This window comes from Cucurbita pepo, chromosome 11, assembly GCF_057944985.1.
Source record: "Cucurbita pepo subsp. pepo isolate OVF chromosome 11, ASM5794498v1, whole genome shotgun sequence".
Lineage (NCBI taxonomy): Eukaryota > Viridiplantae > Streptophyta > Magnoliopsida > Cucurbitales > Cucurbitaceae > Cucurbita > Cucurbita pepo.
The window spans coordinates 3,224,623-3,245,335 of NC_141808.1; the positions used below are offsets into that span (position 1 = coordinate 3,224,623).

The following is a 20,713-nucleotide window of genomic DNA, read 5'->3' on the forward strand; positions in this document are numbered from 1 at the left end:
AAAAAACACGATCGTACAACCCATAGAACAATCGTGTTTTATTTAAGTAAAGTCGTGATATAATTCATAGCGTTAACATAAAAAAAAATGATTGGATAAGATAAGTTTATAATCATTTTTCTACATGTCTTATCTCGATATAAATAAAAGTTCGGAATTCTTCATTTAGTCTGCTTTCAAATGCATCCGCTTCGTTTTTATTTTAAAAATCAGCTAAGAAACAAGAAACTTTTACGTCGTTTAACCCAATAACGTGTTGTTAGATTAGAACATATTTGATAAATCCTCCTCCATCCGTTACGGGTCGACAACATCTTCTCCTTTCCCTTCTTCAAATTCCAATTCATATTATCTTCAAACTCGTAATCAACGACAGAACAATATCCATAATTCGTATCATATCTAAAAAATTTCCGAGTACTCGATAAATCTCAATTAAGATTATTCCAAGAGACAAACACGACGTTTATAATCATTCATATTAATTTCTTGTAAAACTAAAAGCTACAAAACCCGATCGGAGGAATGATAATATAAAATTTTACGAAGACGGGAAATAAAATAGAAGGCAAGGACGAGACGGGTAATGCTTCTCAACTCGGCACGAGGACATCTCTAAATATTTTATGAGGATGAATGATAATTATATAATTAAATTCATAAACTGTTTATTATATTAAAAGTAATGTTTAAAAGGGAAGTGGAGGTTTATTGATTCGTTTTTTTGGTAAAAAGATTAATTAATTTAAATACATGAAATTAGGGATATGTTCGCCATTTCCATAAGTTAATACCATTAATTAAGCAACCTTGAGCTAAGTTATTCCTCAAATATGCGATTTAATATAAATTAATATCTTATTTTTCTTATATAATAAAGTATTATATCTTATAGTAGCAAAACCATACATATATTCATTCATTAAAATAATGCTCATCATTACTCTATAGATTCTTCAATGTACTTATCAAGTGATGATGCAATTTATGTATTTATTTATTCAAATACCTTTTTTTAAATAAATAAATAATAAGTTTATTAAATTAAATTTAGTTTATTAATTGAGTTGCAAAATCTTAATTAAATGTTTAAAAATAAATAAATAGATATTTACTTATTAATAATTTACTTTTATTAAAATAAAATTTTCAATAAATAATCTAACCATTCATTTATTTTATGATTGATTTAAGTTCGTTATTTAATTTATTTTTAAAGTTTACCACTTATTTTTTTCAAGAGTTCGGTAAACAAATATAATTATATCAATAAATTGATAGTTCTTCAAATTGTATCAGTTCTTCAAATTGTATCGAATATAATCCAAATCGTATTTTGTGGGTGTGCTTAGGAGTGAGAAGCCCTCATCAATCTCGATTGAAATTTTATCCTTAGCCCATTCAATAGTTTGTGGGCCGAGGTATGAATGGTCACCAAAGTGGTTACGTTGGGCCAACTAATGTCCGCCTTTTGGGACCTGTCAAGGACTTGTGAGATCTCGCAGTCCATTCTCTAGGAACCCAATGTACTGCCTCATATCTTGCTTTGATACCATTTGCTGATACCGCTAGCCAATCTCATAATCTACTCCCTTGAGAACCCAACGTACTTGTTGGCATACCGTCCCATGTCTAACTTTGATACCATTTGTTACTGTCAGCCAACTAATATGGGACTTTGGAACCTACACCGCTAGCAATCTCACAATCCACCCCCTTGAGAGCCCAACGTTCTGGCTAGCTCACAATCCACCCCCCTGAGAGCCCAACGTTCTGGCTAGCTCACGATCCACCCCCTTGAGAGCCCAACGTTCTCGCTAGCTCACAATCCACCCCCTGAGAGCCCAACGTTCTCGCTCACAATCCACCCCCTAAGAGCCCAACGTTCTCACTCACAATTCACCCCCTAAGAGCCCAACGTTCTCACTCACAATTCACCCCCTTGTAACAGCTCATGATCTGCTTTAGACCATTACGTATGACCGTCAGCCTAAGTAGGAAGAGGTTTTCATTCATCCTATTTCACCATTAGGTATAGAGGTTTTCTAGTCCGCTCTCATTCCAATTTCAATCATTTCAATTTCAATTCTGATTCGTGCAACAACAATTCTGATTCGTGCAACAAAATTATGTAGATAATTTCTTTCAATTCTGATTCGTGCAACAAATTATGTAGATAGTTTCTAAAAATTCAAATTTCAATATTATAACATAATATTATTAATATAAATCCTCCCTACTTCCTCTCTTATTACTTCCCCCATTTAAACTGGGATTCCCTAACCGGTTCGATTAGGTCGGGTTCAACCAGTTAAAATGGACTATCTCACATACATTTCTCTATAATTTTTCATACCCTCACCATTTGTTACACAAAATGACTATACTCCCAAAATAATTCACATAAAAAACATATAACCCATTGGAAAGAGTCACCAAGCCAAGCAAAGAGTCACCAACCCCGCCAGCACAACTCCGCCGCCGGCAACACGGCCACGCGAACCCGCCGAACCATCAGCGTCAGAGTCAGCCGGTCCAGGTGCATCTGCATCATCCGCAACCTCAGCCGATTTTGGAGATGAACTCCTCGGTGATTCAGCCGGAGCCTTGGACGAGGGCGAAGGAGAATCGGCATCGTCAACGTCATCATCCGCCGGCGACGGACTGGGAGCTTCAACCGGCGCAACAAACAGAGTCTCCGGCGCAGGAGGCGGCAGATTATAAACACCAATACCAGGAATCACAATCGGAGCACTAACTTGCAGAACAGAGATATCATAAGGCCGAGAAGCAACCGATTTCACAAGCATAGCGCTGAAGGGAGCGCCTTTAGCAGCAGATCCAAATTCGATTTCACCTCGTTTATTATGCACGATTTTCAAGAAGCCTTGTTGCTTGACGGCGTCGCCAGTGGATTGAAACATGGAAGTGATTTCAGTGGGTTTGCCGACGGGGAGCTTCCGGAGCTTCGCAGGGTCATAGTAATCAAGGATAATGTGAGCACCGAGAATCTCCTTGACGGTGTCGAGGGAGTTTTTGGCGATGGCGGAGACGGTGGCGTTGTCGAGGGCGAGGACGGTGATGGTATTGCGGGTGTTGATTTGTTCGTAGAGGTGGGTTTTGGTGAGATAATCGTTGAAAGCTCCGAATTCAGGGAATTGACTGAGGAGCTTTGTGATGTTGAAGGCGGAAACAGAGGAGGGGAAACAGAGGAGGAAGAACAGAGGAAAGAAGGCGAAAGAGAGGATAGAAGAAGGGGCCTTCTGCTTATTGTTCATCATCCTTATTTTTAAACCTCTCTTTCGCCTTCTTTCCTCTGTTGATGAATGAAGGAATGGAGGGAGGAATTTATAGCAACAATATTAAATTATTATTATTATTATTATTATTATTGTAATTACTGGTATTTGACTAATTCATAGGTGGATGATTGTAATTCCTCTCCATTTTTAGTAAAATCTCAAAATTAAAATTAACTAACTGTTGGTTTTATTTATTTATTTATTTATTTATAATATTGAAGTTTTTTTTTGGGGGGTTGAAATATTATTTTTAGTGGATTTGGTTTTAGTTATGTTCAAATTTAGTGGTAATTTTAATAAAGTTTGAAACAAGTTTTGGGTTTATTGTTAAATTTGTATTTTAAAAAAATAGATTGAAATAAGTTTTGAGATTATTATTAAATTTCATTTCTAAAAAATATTTTCGTTATTTTATTAAATGTTTAAATATTATTTTGTTCATAGTGATCAAAGAGGGGCTGTTTTTATGTAATATTATGACACACTTTATATACGATAGAGCATATAGAAATTTCAATTTAGTAAATGAAGTGTTAGGCTAAAAGAGTTATATTTAGTTCCAACTTCTATGGTATTCTTTATAACAAGGGCAATGGGGAGTTTATAGATTGTTTCACTTGGGAGTTTATAGATTGTTTCACTTGGTTTTAGAACACGAGTATGAGAATCCATAGATTGAAACTGTGAAGAGTTAGCGAAGACATAACATAACATCAACACCCATTGACTATGCCCACACTTGTTGGGTGCCACCACTCGAGGGATTTTAGGAACTAAATGTTGATGATTCTTGGCTCGAGGATGAAGGGACAGGGGTGGGAGGCTCGGGATGGGTGATTCATATCATATCACTATAGGTCGTTGTGATTGGGGTCGATTGGATAAGAGGTGTGGTGGGTCAAAATGTTGGAGCTACACGCCATCGATACCAACAAACCTACAACCCTAATCGCTAACCCGAACAATCTAACATCCAGTCACCTCCTTTGAGGAGATTCAACGGAGGTGAGAACTCAAGAAAGATGCTCTCTTGACCTAAAGAACAGATTGGGAATGGTATATTTTCATGCCACATAGCCGGCCACACAATCGCCTCTTGTCGGTGCTTTGCCGAAATTGGCTTTTTCATGGATAAATTTCTGTATTCTCTCCCTTCTTTGAGTTAAAAGATATAATATAAATAGGGTGAGATCCCTTATCAATTGGAGAGAGAAATGAGTGTCCGCAAGGACGCTCAATCCCGAAAGAGGGTAGATTGTAAAATCCCACATAAGTTGGAGAAGGGAACGAAGCATTCTTTATACGAGTATGAAAACGTCTCCCTAACATACGTGCTTTAAAACCTTAAGAGGAATGCCAGAGAGAAAAGCCCAAAGAAGACAAAATCTGCTAACGGTGGGCTTGGGATGTTAAAAATAGTTTCAGAGCCAGATATCGGGTAGTATGCCAACGAGAGGACACGGAGTCCCAAAGGGAAGTGGATTGTGAGATCTCACATCAATTGAAGAGAGAAACGAGTTCCAGCGAAGACACTGGACCCCAAAGGGAACGGTGGAAACTTCTCCCTAGCATTCGCGTTTTAAAACATTAAGAGGAAGCCTATAAGGGAAAGCAAACCCACGCGGAAAAGTTCGAAGGAAATGAGACAATATCTACTGTCAGTAGACTTGGGCTGCTACAACTGTCCCGTAGAATCTCTCCCCTAGTTTTATCCTTCTGTTCTCTTGTTCCAAAAAGAATCATAATGTGTCATAATATGTGTAACTTAAGGATGCAATGGAGCCACTCTCTTGGTGTAAGAGTAGGTTTCCACTACCAATCCAAAGGACAACCTTCTTCAAAGACAAATGATTCTTAACCCAAAAATAATCCACCCTGTTTGTTCAAACCTGATGGTTTTACCATTGCAGTTATGCCAAGCGAGGAGGCAACAACATTGGCATTGGCAATGAGCATAAGCTAAGTTTCCACCATCAAAGCTACTACTCTGGTTGATTAGCTTCCAAACCACCACAAAAAACCATGGCATCCTAAAAGACAATTTTTCATCAAAGGCTTTCTTCATCATCCTTTTATCTTCTCAATCATATCTGAAATCACTTCCTCCATGTTCAGCTCCTTCATACGAGTAAATGGTCGTTTCATATCCTATAAATGAAACGGATGATGTTATCGAACAGCTTTAGATCATCTAAGTGTATAATTCCAACGAGGACTTATCAGAATAAGTAGGCAAAACTGGATGGCTTGACCAATTGCAAATGCATAATCTAAAGATGTCGAAAGGTCGAGGAATCTCTTGGGTATTAAAAAGAAACACATACACCCACATATCCATCAAATTGTGAAGTTGGTATGGTGAAGATTTAAAGTTCAAAATTCAGGCCAATATTATCTTTTAAAAGACCATCTACTATCTAGTTCGTGGTTGGTTAGAGGTTCAAATAATCATCCTCACACTTTATTACACTAAAAAATAAATTAATTAAGTTTTAATATCAGTGGTCAATCCAAAAATAAAGATAATATTACTAAAATAAATATATCCAATATCAAACAAAAATCTGAAAGTTGCTTAATCAAGCAAGTATATCAATATTGCTTAATCGTTTTTTATTAGCAAACAATATCAATATTTCAACGAGAAATAACATGCTTAAAATACAAAATAATAAGGAATCAACCCATCGGAAAGCTTTGATACCAAATGATAAGAAATCAATCCAAGAGAAAGTGTTGATACAAAATGATATGGAATCAACTCAAGGGAAAGTTTTGGAACGGATTACCTTGACGACCAAGATCAAGTAAAGAAAACTTGTTTCTAAACTCGTGATTCGAATCACTCCACAAAAGGTTTGATAAATACTACCCGAACGACTCTAGCATGCAAGTTCTAAACATGTTTTGGAATCGAAAAGAATAGAGTTTCTATTTTAGCTTGTTGAGAGCTAAGCTTTTACTTCGGAAATTCTTGTGTTTAGAACTTCCATGCTAGAGTCATTCAAGTGGTATTGATCAGACCTCTTGTGGAGTGATTCGAATCATGAGTTTTCTTTACTCTTGATGATCATCATCAAGGTAATCCGTTCCAAGACTTTCCCTCAAGTTGATTCCATATCACTTTTTCTTTCAATTTAACAAAAGAGTAAGGACATTTTTGCCTATCAGCAATTAGATTCTAAATCGTTGAGCTTGAATATTCAGCATATGTCAAATTAACTGGAAATGAAATTTTTCTATAATTGAAGTTAAAGGTTATACTTACCAGAAGACTGATAAACTTCTCGCCATCATCACTCCGAATTTCAAAGCAACCCTTTCTTGGCTGCATATTAAAAAATAAATAACAAAATGAGGAGGAAAAACAACAATTTCACTAAACAAAACATATTCACTATGGACTTTACAGTTTTCTGCACAAGAATCTCAGTAATATATCGTATCGGTTAATAAGAGGCAATCGAGTTGATACAGACGGTTAGTTGAAACCATAGGATTCTAATATCCTAAATCATAGACACAAGCCCTCGTGATTTTGTTTTTTGAATCATTCAAAAGACTTCATATTAATGGAGAATTAGAACTTCGGTTGCATTCCCAACAATCCACCCCTCGAACAATGGACGACCAAGCCTCTCTTCAAATAGTCATCCTCTTCACTAAAGTACACTCCCTATTAGATTAGCTCAACCGGGGATCACCATGACTATGTCATTGAGGTATACCAACACATCTAAGTCAGTGGCATGGCTCTCATACCACTGGTAAGGGACAATAAACATAACTCTACAATCTACAATGATATGATATTGTCCACCTCGAGCATAAGCTCTCATGATTTTGTTTTTAAATTATCAAATAGCAGAACTCATGCTTCCTAAGTATTTTTTACTTTTTTTCACATACTCGATACCGTCAATCTAACCATGTAATATAGAGATTAGCTTTGACGTCTCCCTAAACTAACAAAACAGAAGATACTCCTTGATTTCCAAATGAGAAAGCTAATTCCTCCATTGCTCATGACACAAAAAACTATCGATAAATTACTCGTGAATCAGCGGAAGGCGGTGAAAACAAAAGGATAACAATGTCTACATATACATTTATATTCAACAAAAAATAATACAAGGATCATATTCAGGCATAGAAATAAGCCAAATTATCTTCTTCTTCTTCTTCTTCTTTTTTTTTTTTTTTTTTTTTTTTTTTTTTTTTTTTTTTTTTTGTTAAGAACAACATGTAAGAGTTGAACTGGTTAAAAGGTTACCTTATTAGGATTGAGCAGCACAGTAATTCCAGAAACACCATTCTCTAGACCACTTTGCACCTGGATGGCCCTTTTCTTGAATGATTGGCACTGTTTGCTACAACAAAACAACATTATGGGGAAAAGTGCCATAAGACAAACACCGCACGTAACAGTGGTAGAGGAAGGAAGCAGAAGAAGCCATAGGAGGCGCAGGCGGTAGACCACCACCAGAATAATGCGATGAAAGTCAAAACCCTCATTCTACGAAACCCTAAAAATGTAAATCCGCATTTCAAGGGAAGAAAATCTAACCTAAAAGATCATTAATGGAACTAAGAATTTGGATAAAAATGGAACCAGAAAGCAATTAATCAAGCATTTCAAAATCCTCGATGCTTCATCTTCAAATTAACTAACCTAATTTCAGTTCCTCACCGATCTCCGAGCAACAAATCAAATCAAAAAGAAAAAAAACTCACCAAAATTCAATCACAACCGTTCTGTTCTTCGCATCCTTGCTTAGTTTCTTCGAAGCAGCATCAATTTCCTCCCCCTCATTTCCAACCTCCTTCGCCTTCCCATTCTCCTTCGGAGCACGTTTGACCTTCTTACTCTTCGGCAACTCCGTCACAGCCTCTTCCACCACCAAATCAGCCTTGGAGTTCACCGCCAGCCGGGGCGATCTCCGAGTCACCATCGACGACACCGGGGCCGGCTTCTCCTCCGCCGCCACCATCTCGTGTTCTTGATTCTTGCTTCGCTTCCTCGGCGCCATGAGAGAAGACCTGAAACCCTAGAAAGAAAAACACAGAGCAACTTTGAGGAAGAAAGTAACCTTATCGGCTTCTTCCGGATCGACCTCCACTGAGAGATGTGTACGTGACCGTTAGTTTGCAGTGATATACAGAGGCTATGGATCTTTTTCCCGCGCTTTGGAACCGACGGTGGGATTTTGAAGAGACCGTGGAGATGGATTGGAACTGTGAGAACGGATCGTGGGCGTCGACTGGGTGGTCGTACGACGTCCACGCAGTTCCACTTGGTTTCTTCTCTGGAAGAAAGTGGCGGCACGAAGTCCCAAAAATGGCGCCGGTCTCCACCACCATTTATATTGTCATGTCGTCTTCCTAATTTTTATTTCCTTTTTTAATTAGCATTAAACTGCATTAAGACTTCCATCCACGTGGCAATATCTCTCTCACTTTTCTAAGAATATTTAATTAATTTCCCACACATAACACAAATTACACAAATTGTACGAAAGTTATCTTATTTATAATTAAATAAATTACAAGATATGAAAATAACAAATGTTTGATTAATTTACACATGGCAGGAAAGTTATCTTATTTATAATCAAATAAATTACAAAAATAGGAAATAGTAATAAATTGAAAGATATATGGTAATAAGGCAAATATTAAATATTTGACTTATAATAAAATATCAAATATAATATATATGGTAAATTTAATTTATTACTAAATATCTTTAACATTTACAGAAAATCAAGGTTATATAATTAAAAAAAACATAAAACTTCCCAAATATTTCATAAATAAAAATATAATTTATATTTCAACGTAATTTTTACCAATTTAAATTTTAATATTATAAAATAGTTTTACATCTATTTATTTATAAATTATTTTTGTATCTGAATATAAAAAGTTAATAAGGTAAAATAATATATTATTTAATGACATTTGAAATAATAAACTAAAGGTATGTATTCTATAAGTTCTCAAATCTACCCGTCTATTAATATGTGTTAAAAATATATTTATATTATGTGGGGCGGAGGTGGGGACGGAAATGAGGAATATAATCCCGTCCTTAGTCCCATTTATCTAATAGGGAAAAAATATTCCCCACTCCCTCAACATTCTCTGTTTAAACGGGGAATCTTGTCCCCGTTCATAGCAGATCCCTGTAGATAAAATAGACATTTCTAGTAACCGACAAGAACTAGGTCAAAGTATATATCAATAATCGTAAAGCTATATTCATGTGGCCATAAGGTTAATGTCTATAAATTCATCAGATTTTTAGATGAATAAATTTAATTCTTACTTATTCATAGCTTTATTTTTAATAAAAATAAGATTTTAATATATAAAATATCAATTTATTTTATTTTTAAATATTTTTATTTTCCCAATTTAAAAAAATAAGTTTAATTTTAACTCAATTGTTAGAGAATAAATAATTCAACAAAAATCAAAAGCGGGAATCTGAAAGATAAGGCTGCAATAAACTTAGCTCACTTGGCATGAAGATAACCCCGCAATTCATCGCCTCGTGGGGCCGACATCCGATTCTCCCCCACGTACATTGCAGCGGCGAGCCAAATGCTACCGTTCGTCTTCTGAACTTGTAGGATTTCCATGGCTGTCTCGGCTACCTCAGTTGCACCTTTGCTCGCAAAAGTAGTATCCAGGGGACGCATTGAGCCGTCGAAATCGAAGTTTCTTGCTCCAAGCTCAATATCGTCAATTTCATGTCAATCCACTTTAATTTCATCTCGTTTCCATCGGCGCAAGCCATTCGTAATTCAGGCGTCGGTTTCGATCTCGGATCCTCAAGTTCGAACGGGTCCTGATGATCTCGTTGCGTCCATTCTCTCGAAGGTAATGTTTTGAAACTTGTTTGGTTTAGTTTGTTTGGCATATTGGAACTGGTTTTAGGGTGAAAAATAGTCGATCTTGAATCGAAAATTGGAAATTCTAGTAGAAAATGTGTCGCAAATAGAGGCCTACGTTAGTGAGTGGTACTGGACTTGGAAATTTACAGAAATTCTTTCTCGATGAAGATCATTCGACTGGTAAAGGGAGTTTACATGATTTCCACTCGAGCCTCTTCAGATCTCAGAATGATCTTGGTCAACAATGCTTCAACTGTATAAATTGTATACTCGGTGCCATTAACTTTTGCTCGGATTTCATAATTTTCATTGCGGAATGGCGATTTTACTCTTTGAAACAGGTTACAGGAAGTGATAGAGGAGTTTTACTAACTGAAGGAAAACATAAAGAGGTTGCTGAATTGGCTCAAGAATTGCAAAAATATTGTGTAAACGAGCCTGTTAAATGTCCTCTCATATTTGGAGGTAACATTTCAAACAGTTCTACTGTTTCTTGTTGGATATGCTTGAATATACATCTACTCATCTTGCATATGGACCCATGTTTGATCTTTATTTTCGCCTCTGTTTGGAAACAAGAAAGTATAAGAAATGATTTCATATCTGCTTTTTTGAAATGCCAAAAATGATTTGAATTCTTCATCTTGTTTGGCTGTTTGTTGAAAAGGAGATGAAAATAATTGTTTTACCTATATAGTACTTCAGGCCTAATTTAGAAACTAAAACATGACTAGTTTAATCTGAAAATCTACGAAATCATGAGAAATCCAGCCATTTTTGTCTTGAATTTGGCAGGTTCTTAAACCATTTCGGTTCAATTACAAATTTAGTCTCTAAACTTTATAGTTTTTGTCTATTTGATCTTGAACTTGAAAATTACAAATTTAGTTTCAGAGATTTTAGATCAATTACTTTTTACAAGTTTTGAATTTGTCAAGAATCTACTAGACTCAAAATTGAAAATTTAGGGTCGTAGTAGACATATGTAAAAGTTACGAGACCAAATAGACAAAACTTCAAAGTTCTAGAACTAAATTTATGATTTAACATTGTTTTATTTGACGGGATAGCAAATATCTGAATCGAGTTGAAATGTATCGGAATTTAAAAGCATGCTAGAACCCAGAAGAGAATACTTCAACCCAGTTGTTGCTCATTTTTCCGCTCTAGTTTGGCTAACATGATTAAGTGCTATCTCAGATTGGGATGTTGTTTATTGCTCTGTGCCAACATCGCCTGGGGGTGGATACAGAAGTGCAGTGGGTCGCATTTTTTTCAAGACAAAGGAAATGATTCAGGGTGTGGAAGCTCCTGATACTATCAGAAACAAGGTGTCCTTTTCTGCTCTTGGTTTCCTAGATGGACAGGTCTCTTTGACAGGTACAACTTTAAAACTTCCTCTGTAAACAATAAAATTTGAGACCTCTATTCGTGAACATATCAGAAAATTAAATCAATGGCTGGAAAACCAAACCAAGGTCATAACATAGCTGACATAGCCTCTGGATTTTGGTTGACTTGCTGCGATTTTTTCATAAGAATTAGTCGCTCCTAACTTTGTACCTCAAGAAACTAAATCAGCTGTCCATGGTCATTCAGACCTTAGATTAAGTGTTACTTCTCAAAAGTCATCTTTGTAAACTGTAGGCCGAGTTGGAATATTTTGGAAACTACTTTTGTTACCGCCCAAACCCACCGCTTCTAGATATTGTCTGCTTTGGCCCGTTATGTATCACTACCAGCCTCACGATTTTAAAACGTGTCTACTAGGAGAGGCTTCCACTCCCTTATAAGGAATGTTTCGTTTCCCTCTTCAACCAATATGGGATCTCAAACACGGTTTTAAAATGTGTTTACTAGAGAAAGGTTTCCACACCCTTATAAGGAATGCTTCGTCTCCCTCTCCAACCAATGTGGAATCTCAGAAACATGGTTTTAAAACATGTCTAGTAGGAAGAGGTTTTTATACTCTTATAAGGAATGCTTCGTTCGCCTTTCCAATCAATGTGGGATCTCACAAACACAGTTTTAAAACGTGTGTATTAGGGAGAGGGGAACGAAACATTCCTTATAAGGTTGTGGGAACTTCTCTCTAGTAGATGCGTTTTAAAACCGTGAGGCTGACGACGATACAAAACGGGGAAAAGCAGACAATATCTATTAACGGTGGACTCATGGACCAAGTTTTAAGAATTCAAGACGCCATCCCTGACTCTTAGAATTGATTTGGTTGTTTATGCTTCATTTAGTGCCTTCAATTTACATGCCGTTCGATGATGGTGAAGATTCTCATGAATTCTTTTAAATTGGAGTCCAATCTCGTTGTCAGTTGTAGGCTTTTGTATCTAGGCCATTTAAGGATAAAGATATTTAGTAATCAACTATAGTTTACCATATATATCATATTTGATATTTTATTATAAGACAAATATCTGGATATTTAACTTTATACCTAGTATCTTTTCATTTATTGTTATTTCCATTTATTACTCTCTTCATATCCTTTTAATTTATTTGATTATAGAGAGATAACTTTCACACCATTGAAGTAGATTAATCAAATATTCTCATTAATCAAATATTCTCACCATGATATATTCTTTTTCATTTTGCTCAATGAAATCGTGTTTCTTCGTACAAACAAACAAAAAAAAATGTCAGGTAAATTGAAGGCTCTGGATGATAAATGGATCCAAGTTGTGTTCGAGCCACCTGAACTGAAAGTCGGCGGATTAGAGTTTCGATATGGTGGCGAAAGCGAGGTACAACTCCAAATTACATACATTGATGACAAAATTCGTCTCGGAAAGGGCTCTAGAGGTTCATTATTTGTCTTCCAAAGACGGGTTTGAAGCTACTGAGTTAAATTGTGATTAATAATGCTTTTTTCATATCTCTATGCTAATTTTTGTTCCTAATAACTCGTATAAAAAGCTATTAATATTATTATAGGCGTTTTTTAGCCCTTTGCTTCGATAATACTCATAAATTTGCAACAATTTAGCAACTCTAACAGATAGACAGATGAATACGTGTTGTATAAATAGTGATCGATCTCGCTTGTTGCATTTTATGTTGACGTAGGATATACAAATATATATATATTTATGTGATAGATCTTGACGTGCTCATACCATTGTCTATTGGTAATACCTTTGTCTATTGGTAATAAGTAATGGTGTCATGAAACAAAAACGAGATATGTAACAGATTACATCAATATGATCGGTCTATTATGGTTCTATCTATTTAGCTTTCTATCTGTATTTTTTATCTCGAAGATAAATATTTAATTTTTTATTTCATTTTCTCGTGGCCTGTTGAGTAGAGGGGTAAAAATGTTTTTTTTTTTTTTTTTTTTTTTTTTTTTTTTTTTTTTTTTGTCCATTTAAGGATTTTATTAAAATTAATTTTTAGCTAGATTTATAAAATCTATTAATTTTATTTATTTTTGAAGTTGCATTATTTAAAAATAGCTATGTTTCGTGAAAACTGTTAAACGAACACGGAATATGATATTGTATGATATTGTCTACTTTGAGCATAAGCTCTCTAACTTTGATTGTATGATATTATCTACTTTGAGTCGACTTTAACCAATAGAGAGAATTCACGCGACTCCTAGATTAGGTAGGCGAGACTTTCATCATCCAACAAAAACGAGCCTCAGTATTTCGTTTTTTTTTTTTTTTTTTCAAATATTTCATGTCATGTCGTATAATAAATGCGGAATTCAAAAAATGTGAAGTGAAAAACGAATAGAAGAAAGGAGGAGACTGCAGTCTGCTTGGAGGGACGGCGGAGCACAGCCAGCTATAAGAAATTCGCCGCGGCTGTTGATTTCACCGGCGTCGTCGAAACTTTGGGCCTTCTATATTGCCTAGATTGTTATTTGATTTCGAATTACGAAGTGAAATCCAGAGTAGAATATTCGGCTATCTCGATGATGTTCGCGGCGGTGAGTTATCCTCTACCATTCCTTTATCATACATTTCTTTGATCAGAATTTTTCGTATATGGTGTTCACATGTTAATTTTGGTGGTTCAGTTTGTAATTGAATCGCCTCCGTCTCACATTTCTGTGGTTGGATTCCTGAACGGAGCCCTTAACTTTCTCAAGCGCGATATTTCTCGGATGTTCGCCGTCTTTAACGGCCTACCTAACGTTGATGCAGTGGCGAGGTAAAACGACTACATATTTCGATCCTTTGGTTTGCTCCGTCTGAAATGAGTGCGAAACTTCATCGACTTTACAGTAATTAGTTGACCTTTTGTCTTTTAACATTAAGAAATTGAAAGAATTTTAATGAATTTCTTAATGCTTTCTGATTATATACATTACATGCGAAGGCCCAACGAGGATGAGGATTCATTACAGCCTGCTATTAAAAGTTTGATGAAAACTGACGACCATTGCGAGTTGAGATTCTCGGATTGTTTTTCAGAAAAGCGTAATTTTGATGGCGAAGGAGATCCGCAGGCTGTTTTCAACGTGTTGGACGCTCTTCTCAGGGGTAGTTTGGATCGTTTGAAGGCCATGAGGTGATTTTTGCTTTTCTTTAATTATATATGCTTTCACTCTTGTAGTTCGAAATCTCAATACATTATCATCTCTTCATCAATGTGGACGTGCATAGATGAAAGTCATCCTGCTTATTTAATGGATAACATCGGACGAGGTAAATCTTATTTTTTTTTTCCTAAGAAACAATTTCATTGATGTATGAAATTACAAAAAAGGATAAATAATCGAGGGTGATTCCAAAAAGCTTGCAATTTGTTAATAGAGTAGCTTAACTATAAGAAGAAAAGATATTTGTAGATTTACACTAAAGAGATAGCATGATAAACAATGGAATCAAAGAACTTGTCAAAAGGAAGCTCTTTATCCAATAAACTCTTTGGTTTCATATTTCCAATGATTCCAAAGAAAATCCCTGATGGTAGATTTTCACAACAAAGCTTTAGCTTCCTTGAAAGGATGATCGGACAAAACTATGGAAAGGAAAGTCTTGATGTCCCAAGGAAGGGTCAGGTGCCAGCCAAAAGGAGAACAAATTCATTTCAAAATTCCTGAGCATATGGGTAAACCTTGTTTAATGCATGGAATCGTTATATCCTTAAAAGATCGTGATAACTATAAAATTTTACTTGCGCTGACTGCAGATAATTTCGATGAGGCTATTTATTCTTAAGTAGCTGTTGGATAATTCTGTGTTAAATGATTAGCAGATGCTATAATTCATGCTATAGCTCACATTTCCTGGGCACAAACCACTGTGTCCTTAAAGAATAAAGGTACTTATGTGAGCTTAGAATCACCTGAGTCTGCTATAGTTAGTTGTAAGTGAACTTTGCTATCGAGCTATAATTCTCACCATCAATTGAAGGTTTGACGAGAGAGAAGGGACACGAAAAATAAGAGTGTCGGGGGGCATTGCCTCAGTAAGGTTTTAGGGAATTTGTGGGAACTAGTGTAAAACTTGGAGTTCTGAAACTTCTGATATTTTTACTAAAAACTGGGATTCCTCCACGTTTCTTCATTAAGACATCAATGAGTCCTTTCACATCCATCTTTATATTCACTCAAATTAAGTTGATGTACTTCTCCTGCATAGCCCCTTATTGCTTCTTTAGAGTTGAATATTCATTGAGTGCAATGACTTATGATTGTTGGTGTATTATTATTCCTAGTTGTGATGAGGATAAGAAGATTAAAAAATTGGACGGCTGATGTCATTTATTCTTCATCTCCCAATTGTTTTTATGCTATTAAATATATCTAATGATCTTATATGCCTTATATGTTTACAAGTTATCATCTTGTAAAAATCTGTTAAATGCCTAAATTTTTGCAGGGAAAGCATATGTTTAGCGAAGTCAGGTCTTCAGAAATGTTTTTGGGAGGCCGTTCAGCAACCTGACTACACTGCCATGGTTAGGGATTTGTGTTTAAAAGGAAAGTTAGGAGCAGCTCTTTTGCTTCGGAGAAAGTTGATAAGACAAGGTTTTGTTGTTGATTTACTCACACACAATTATCTTCTTAATGGACTGTGTATAAACTGTGATATGGAGATAGCAGATTCTCTTTTTAGGGAAATGTTAGAAAGGGGTCCTTCTCCCAGTTGTGCCACATACAACATTATTATTAAGGGTTTCTGCCTTCATAGGAATATGGATAAAGCTCTCGACCTATTTTATACCATGGCTAATAGTGGTATTAAGCCAAGTAGAATTACCTATAACATACTTTTACATGCATTATGCAAGAGAGGCATCCTGGAGGATGCTCGGAAGCTTCTTGAAGATGTCCTTGATGATGATATTAAAACAACAGTTGATGCAATCACATCAACTATATTAATGGATGGTTACTTTAAAGGTGGAGATATGGTTCAGGCTATTGCTTTATGGTCTGAGATGGTTGAAAAGAAGACAGAGATTGATGTCGTTGCATACAACGTCCTTATTCACGGGCTTTGTTTGAATCAAGATAAGAAAATTGCATTTGGCTGTGTTGTTGATATGATCAAGAGGGGTTTTATTCCGGATATCTTTACATACAACACTCTAATCAGTGATCTTTGTAAAGAGGGCCAATTTGATGAGGTTTACTATATCCATGATGTCATGTCACGAATGGGTGTTTCTCCAGATCATATTTCATACAAAATGATTATTCAAGGTCTATGTATTCGTGGAGATGCTATCAAAGCTAATGAGTTTCTTCATTCAATGTTAGAGAAATCGATGGTGCCTGAGCCTCGTATCTGGAACCTGATAATTGATTGTTATGGAAGGTATGGAGATCTGAGCAATGCAATCTCCATCAGGGATCAGATGTTGGCCACCGGCGTGCTACCAAATGTATTTACTTACAATGCGTTGATTCACGCACAAGTTAAAGGAGGGAACATATTCAATGCTTATTCTCTGAAAAAGGATATGCTTTTGTTAGGTCATTTTCCAGACGTTGTTACTTATAATTTATTGATAAGTGGTGCCTGTAAGTGTGGACAAATTCGTTTTGCCCTTCAATTATATGATGAAATGCTGAGGAAGGGGTACGAACCAGATAAGATAACCTACACAGAACTAATAAGAGGTCACTGTATATGTGGTGACATGAAGGAGGCAGAAGATCTATTTATGAAGTTACATAGATCTGGGTTGCCAATGGATATTGTCCCATTTAAAATTATTTTTGAGAAGTACCATAGAATAGGAGAGTCTGAAATGGCATTTAAATTTTATCAAAGGTGGTTGACAACGATGGCATGAGTAGCTGTTTAACAAATAAATTGTTCGAGGTTACAGCACTAATGTTGCCATTTTGGCTCATCATCATAGGAGATCTGTGAGATCTCACATCGGTTGGAGAGAGGAACGAAACATTCTTTATAATGGTTTAGAAACCTCTCCCTAGCGGACGTGAGGGGAAGCCCGAATGGAAAGGTTGATTGAGGACAATATCTGCTAGCAGTGAGTTTGGGTTGAAACATTCTTTATAATGGTGTAGAAACCTCTCCCTAGCAGACGTGAAGGGAAGCCCGAATGGAAAGGTCGATTGAGGACAATATCTGCTAGCAGTGAACTTGGGTTGTTACAGAATTGGCGTACAGATCTCTTTTACTGACCAAGTATAATTCGGCCTTCTGTTTGTGGACATTTCTGATGGGTAATGTGCTCCTCCTTAGAGGTATGTGTCCATGCTTATGCTTTATTTCTTAATCTGTTGTTGTCTTTTCACTGTGCATAACATTCTCGTGATTCCAATATTCGTTCACAGCTGAATATCAAAGCCTTAATAGCATTAGTCTCTTGTCATAAACTTTCTTCTTTACACATGATGCAATATTACAAACGTTCGAGGTTTATATAATAACATCCTCGGGATCGTTTCTTCTACCACTGTTTCACTGGTTTCAGAACTATATTATGGAGGACAGTTTCAGACACAAAAACCAATTCTGATTTATCATTGTAACTTTTTTCTCTGATTTTTGAAGCAGCTGGTGCAAAAGTTCCAATACCGCGAGCATCTAAACGAGTAACCAATTCAGAAGGTGTTTTGGGGATGAACTGAGCTGTTTATGTTATTAATGGATTTATGCAGCTGATGAGATGAGAATTGAAACGGTGGCACGAGTCTACTCCTGGCCGAAGTGTGTAGCCCGGCTCCATAACGAGGATGCAGCTGAGATTGTGATTGGAGGAGTTTAAGGTGCAGCCTAACTTGACCCATAGTTGAATGCAGTAACTTTCATTTGTATGATGCAAAGTGGTTGGAGTTACTTGTGATGTCATGGTTAAGATCCTCGCCTTATCTAACTGCTGATCATCTTGACGTGCAGATGTTTTGTCGGTGAAGTTAGCGATGAACGGTGACGGTGAAGAGCGAACAAACTCCATTTTCCTTCATTGATCTCAAGGCTTGAATGAAACAAAGTAGTCATTGTACAGTTCATAATTGAATACAGTAACTTTCATTTGTATGATGCAAAGTGGTGGATTACTCGTGACGTCGTGGTTAAGATCCTCACCTTATCGAACTGCCGAGAATCTTGACGTGCAGATCTTTTGTCAGTGAAGTTAGCAATGAACGATGACAGTGAAGAGCAAACAAACTCCATTTCCCTTCATTGATCTCAAGCCAAAGTAGTCATTATACAGTTCAGGTGGAGTTATTGTGACGTTGTGGTTAAGCTCCTCACCGAGCATCTCGACGTGCAGATCTTTTGTCAGCGAAGTTAGCGATGAACACGACGGTGAAGAGCAAACAAACTCCATTTCCCTTCATTGATCTCAAGGCTTGAATGAAACAAAGTAGCCATTGTACAGTTCATATGGCTTACACTGTGATTGATCTAATAGGGGGCCATCTAGCGGTACATTTTCCAGTACCCTTGGTGTATTCTATCCAAACCAGGAACCAGGAACACTGGCAATGCTACTGACAGACCTGTGGGTTGAGTAACAGTGCTTATGCTAATTACTTTGCAGGGCTGATCAAGTGACTAAAGTTAACCAAGCAGTGGTGTGTCGGTGAAAGACAGTATGTTTGCCTCTCAATAATGGAGTCGACTTGTTCTTTTCCTCGGTCCGACCTACCTTCTAGTCTCGTTCCAACCGAAGAAATCGAGAAAAGAAGACTACATTTAATTACTTATGTACAAGTTTTTTCGTACTTGGATCAGATGGAGTGGGTAGACATGAAACTCTGGAAACAAGGGTAAATATCGACCCTAGGCAATAGGACAACATATCGGAAATGGTCGAGATAGCCCAGTTAATAAAACGTAGGACTGAAAATCCTCGTGTCACTGGTTCATAGCGGTGACCCATATTGTGCAATGGCTCATGCTGTTTCCCCAGAACGTGGAGCCAAAATCAGTTTCACTTTTTAAATTGCCTTTTTAAATGAACCTTTATATAAACTGTGAGTGCCTCCCCTGTTTACTGTACAGGGATTCGAACCTCCCATTTTAAGTGTGGTGTCTTAATCGCTAAGCAATGTTTATGAATAATTTTTTATTTAAACCTAATTATATTTTTAAATAAAATTTTTATTCACATCATTTTTATATTTTTAAATAAAGTTTTTCTAATTTTAATTCGAGAAGAAATGACCGTCATGAATGTTAGGGGTGTTGAATGAACGATACTAGATGATATGTTAGGGGCGTTGAATGAACGATACTAGATGATAGAGGTGTTAGATGAACGATACTAGATGATAGGGGTGTTAGATGAACGATACTAGATGATAGGGGTGTTAGATGAACGATACTAGATGATAGGGGTGTTAGATGAACGATACCAGATGAACGATATTGAATTAACTCAAATTTATTAAAAAAAACTTTTTTTTTTCTTATACTCAATTATATATTATATATTTTTATAATTTTTTTTATTATTATTTATACTCATCAAAATTTTAAAAAATAATTTTTAATTATTTGAAAGAGGATTTTTTAAATTATATTGAGAGAAGAAAATTTTAATTAAATATTTAAAAATAAATAAAAATAGATGTTTTATGAAAATTAACAATAAAAATTTGAATAAATAACTCGAGTAACTGAACCAACTCAACTAAAATTTTTATGGTTAAATTGGGTTGAGCGTTGAAAAAATTCACAACTCATACAATTAAATTAAGTCTAAAAAAATGTACAAATATTTAGAAGTACATCCTCAATATTTTTTATTTACTTTATTTAAAAAAACGACATAAACCAAAAATGACTTATTATTTATTAACTTACCAAATTTATTTAGCCAGATCACGTGCAACATGTTCTACACAGCAATATATTCCCCCATTTCAATATTCCCAATGTTTAAATTATTTAATTTCTTTATAAAAAAAACCAATTTAATTTAAATAATCCAACTAAAAAAAAAACAATTTAATTTTATAAGATAATAATTATTTGGTTTTCTCGTAATAACATCACTCTTTTAAAAAATAAATAAAATAACGAGTAAATATTTATTACTATAATT

At 35.8% G+C, this 20,713-nt stretch overlaps 4 protein-coding genes across 8 annotated transcripts; 2 read left to right on the top strand and 2 right to left on the bottom strand.

The window, feature by feature from the left end:
• Window positions 1–2,190: 2,190 nt before the first annotated feature.
• LOC111805424 (fasciclin-like arabinogalactan protein 8) lies at window positions 2,191–3,337 on the bottom strand. Its single transcript, XM_023690522.2, has one exon. The coding sequence runs from the start codon at window positions 3,279–3,281 to the stop codon at window positions 2,433–2,435; it is 849 nt and encodes a 282-aa protein (XP_023546290.2). The 5' UTR covers window positions 3,282–3,337; the 3' UTR covers window positions 2,191–2,432.
• A 1,606-nt stretch (window positions 3,338–4,943) lies between these two features.
• LOC111805425 (uncharacterized) lies at window positions 4,944–8,643 on the bottom strand. Its single transcript, XM_087128557.1, has 4 exons — window positions 8,037–8,643; window positions 7,576–7,672; window positions 6,571–6,630; window positions 4,944–5,450 (listed from the first exon to the last, which is right to left on the bottom strand). The coding sequence occupies exons 1-4, from the start codon at window positions 8,330–8,332 to the stop codon at window positions 5,367–5,369; spliced, it is 537 nt and encodes a 178-aa protein (XP_086984683.1). The 5' UTR covers window positions 8,333–8,643; the 3' UTR covers window positions 4,944–5,366.
• Window positions 8,644–9,804: 1,161 nt separating this feature from the next.
• Window positions 9,805–13,163, top strand: LOC111805500 (Plastid-lipid associated protein PAP / fibrillin family protein). The gene is made up of 4 exons (XM_087128094.1): window positions 9,805–10,187; window positions 10,543–10,666; window positions 11,402–11,581; window positions 12,863–13,163. The coding sequence occupies exons 1-4, from the start codon at window positions 9,945–9,947 to the stop codon at window positions 13,051–13,053; spliced, it is 738 nt and encodes a 245-aa protein (XP_086984220.1). The 5' UTR covers window positions 9,805–9,944; the 3' UTR covers window positions 13,054–13,163.
• A 730-nt stretch (window positions 13,164–13,893) lies between these two features.
• LOC111805053 (uncharacterized) lies at window positions 13,894–19,741 on the top strand. Of its 5 annotated transcripts, XM_087128714.1 has the most exons (6): window positions 13,895–14,159; window positions 14,250–14,383; window positions 14,552–14,743; window positions 16,060–17,900; window positions 18,214–18,425; window positions 18,556–19,741. In XM_087128714.1, exons 1-4 carry the CDS (start codon window positions 14,145–14,147, stop codon window positions 17,480–17,482), a joined length of 1,764 nt encoding a protein of 587 aa, XP_086984840.1. In that variant the 5' UTR covers window positions 13,895–14,144; the 3' UTR covers window positions 17,483–17,900; window positions 18,214–18,425; window positions 18,556–19,741. The 5 variants fall into 5 exon arrangements, with proteins under 5 accessions (XP_086984842.1, XP_086984840.1, XP_086984839.1 ...); XM_087128716.1 differs by having other exon boundaries at window positions 13,894–14,159; window positions 14,647–14,743; window positions 18,214–19,741; XM_087128713.1 differs by having other exon boundaries at window positions 18,211–19,741.
• The last annotated feature ends 972 nt before the right edge of the window (window positions 19,742–20,713 follow it).

What these genes read in the sequence shown, in the direction of transcription:
- LOC111805424 (XM_023690522.2), bottom strand. Translation starts at nt 3,281, where the DNA reads ATGATGAACAATAAGCAGAAGGCCCCTTCTTCTATCCTCTCTTTCGCC.
- LOC111805425 (XM_087128557.1), bottom strand. Translation starts at nt 8,332, where the DNA reads ATGGCGCCGAGGAAGCGAAGCAAGAATCAAGAACACGAGATGGTGGCG. An exon ending in ACGGTTGTGATTGAATTTTG is followed by an intron (nt 7,673 to 8,036) that starts GTGAGTTTTTTT and finishes GTTTTGTTGTAG; the next exon opens with CAAACAGTGCCAATCATTCA. An exon ending in TGCTGCTCAATCCTAATAAG is followed by an intron (nt 6,631 to 7,575) that starts GTAACCTTTTAA and finishes TTTAATATGCAG; the next exon opens with CCAAGAAAGGGTTGCTTTGA.
- LOC111805500 (XM_087128094.1), top strand. Translation starts at nt 9,945, where the DNA reads ATGGCTGTCTCGGCTACCTCAGTTGCACCTTTGCTCGCAAAAGTAGTA. An exon ending in ATGTCCTCTCATATTTGGAG is followed by an intron (nt 10,667 to 11,401) that starts GTAACATTTCAA and finishes GTGCTATCTCAG; the next exon opens with ATTGGGATGTTGTTTATTGC. An exon ending in TGGACAGGTCTCTTTGACAG is followed by an intron (nt 11,582 to 12,862) that starts GTACAACTTTAA and finishes AAAAAATGTCAG; the next exon opens with GTAAATTGAAGGCTCTGGAT.
- LOC111805053 (XM_087128713.1), top strand. An exon ending in AACGTTGATGCAGTGGCGAG is followed by an intron (nt 14,384 to 14,551) that starts GTAAAACGACTA and finishes TTACATGCGAAG; the next exon opens with GCCCAACGAGGATGAGGATT. An exon ending in GATCGTTTGAAGGCCATGAG is followed by an intron (nt 14,744 to 16,059) that starts GTGATTTTTGCT and finishes AAATTTTTGCAG; the next exon opens with GGAAAGCATATGTTTAGCGA.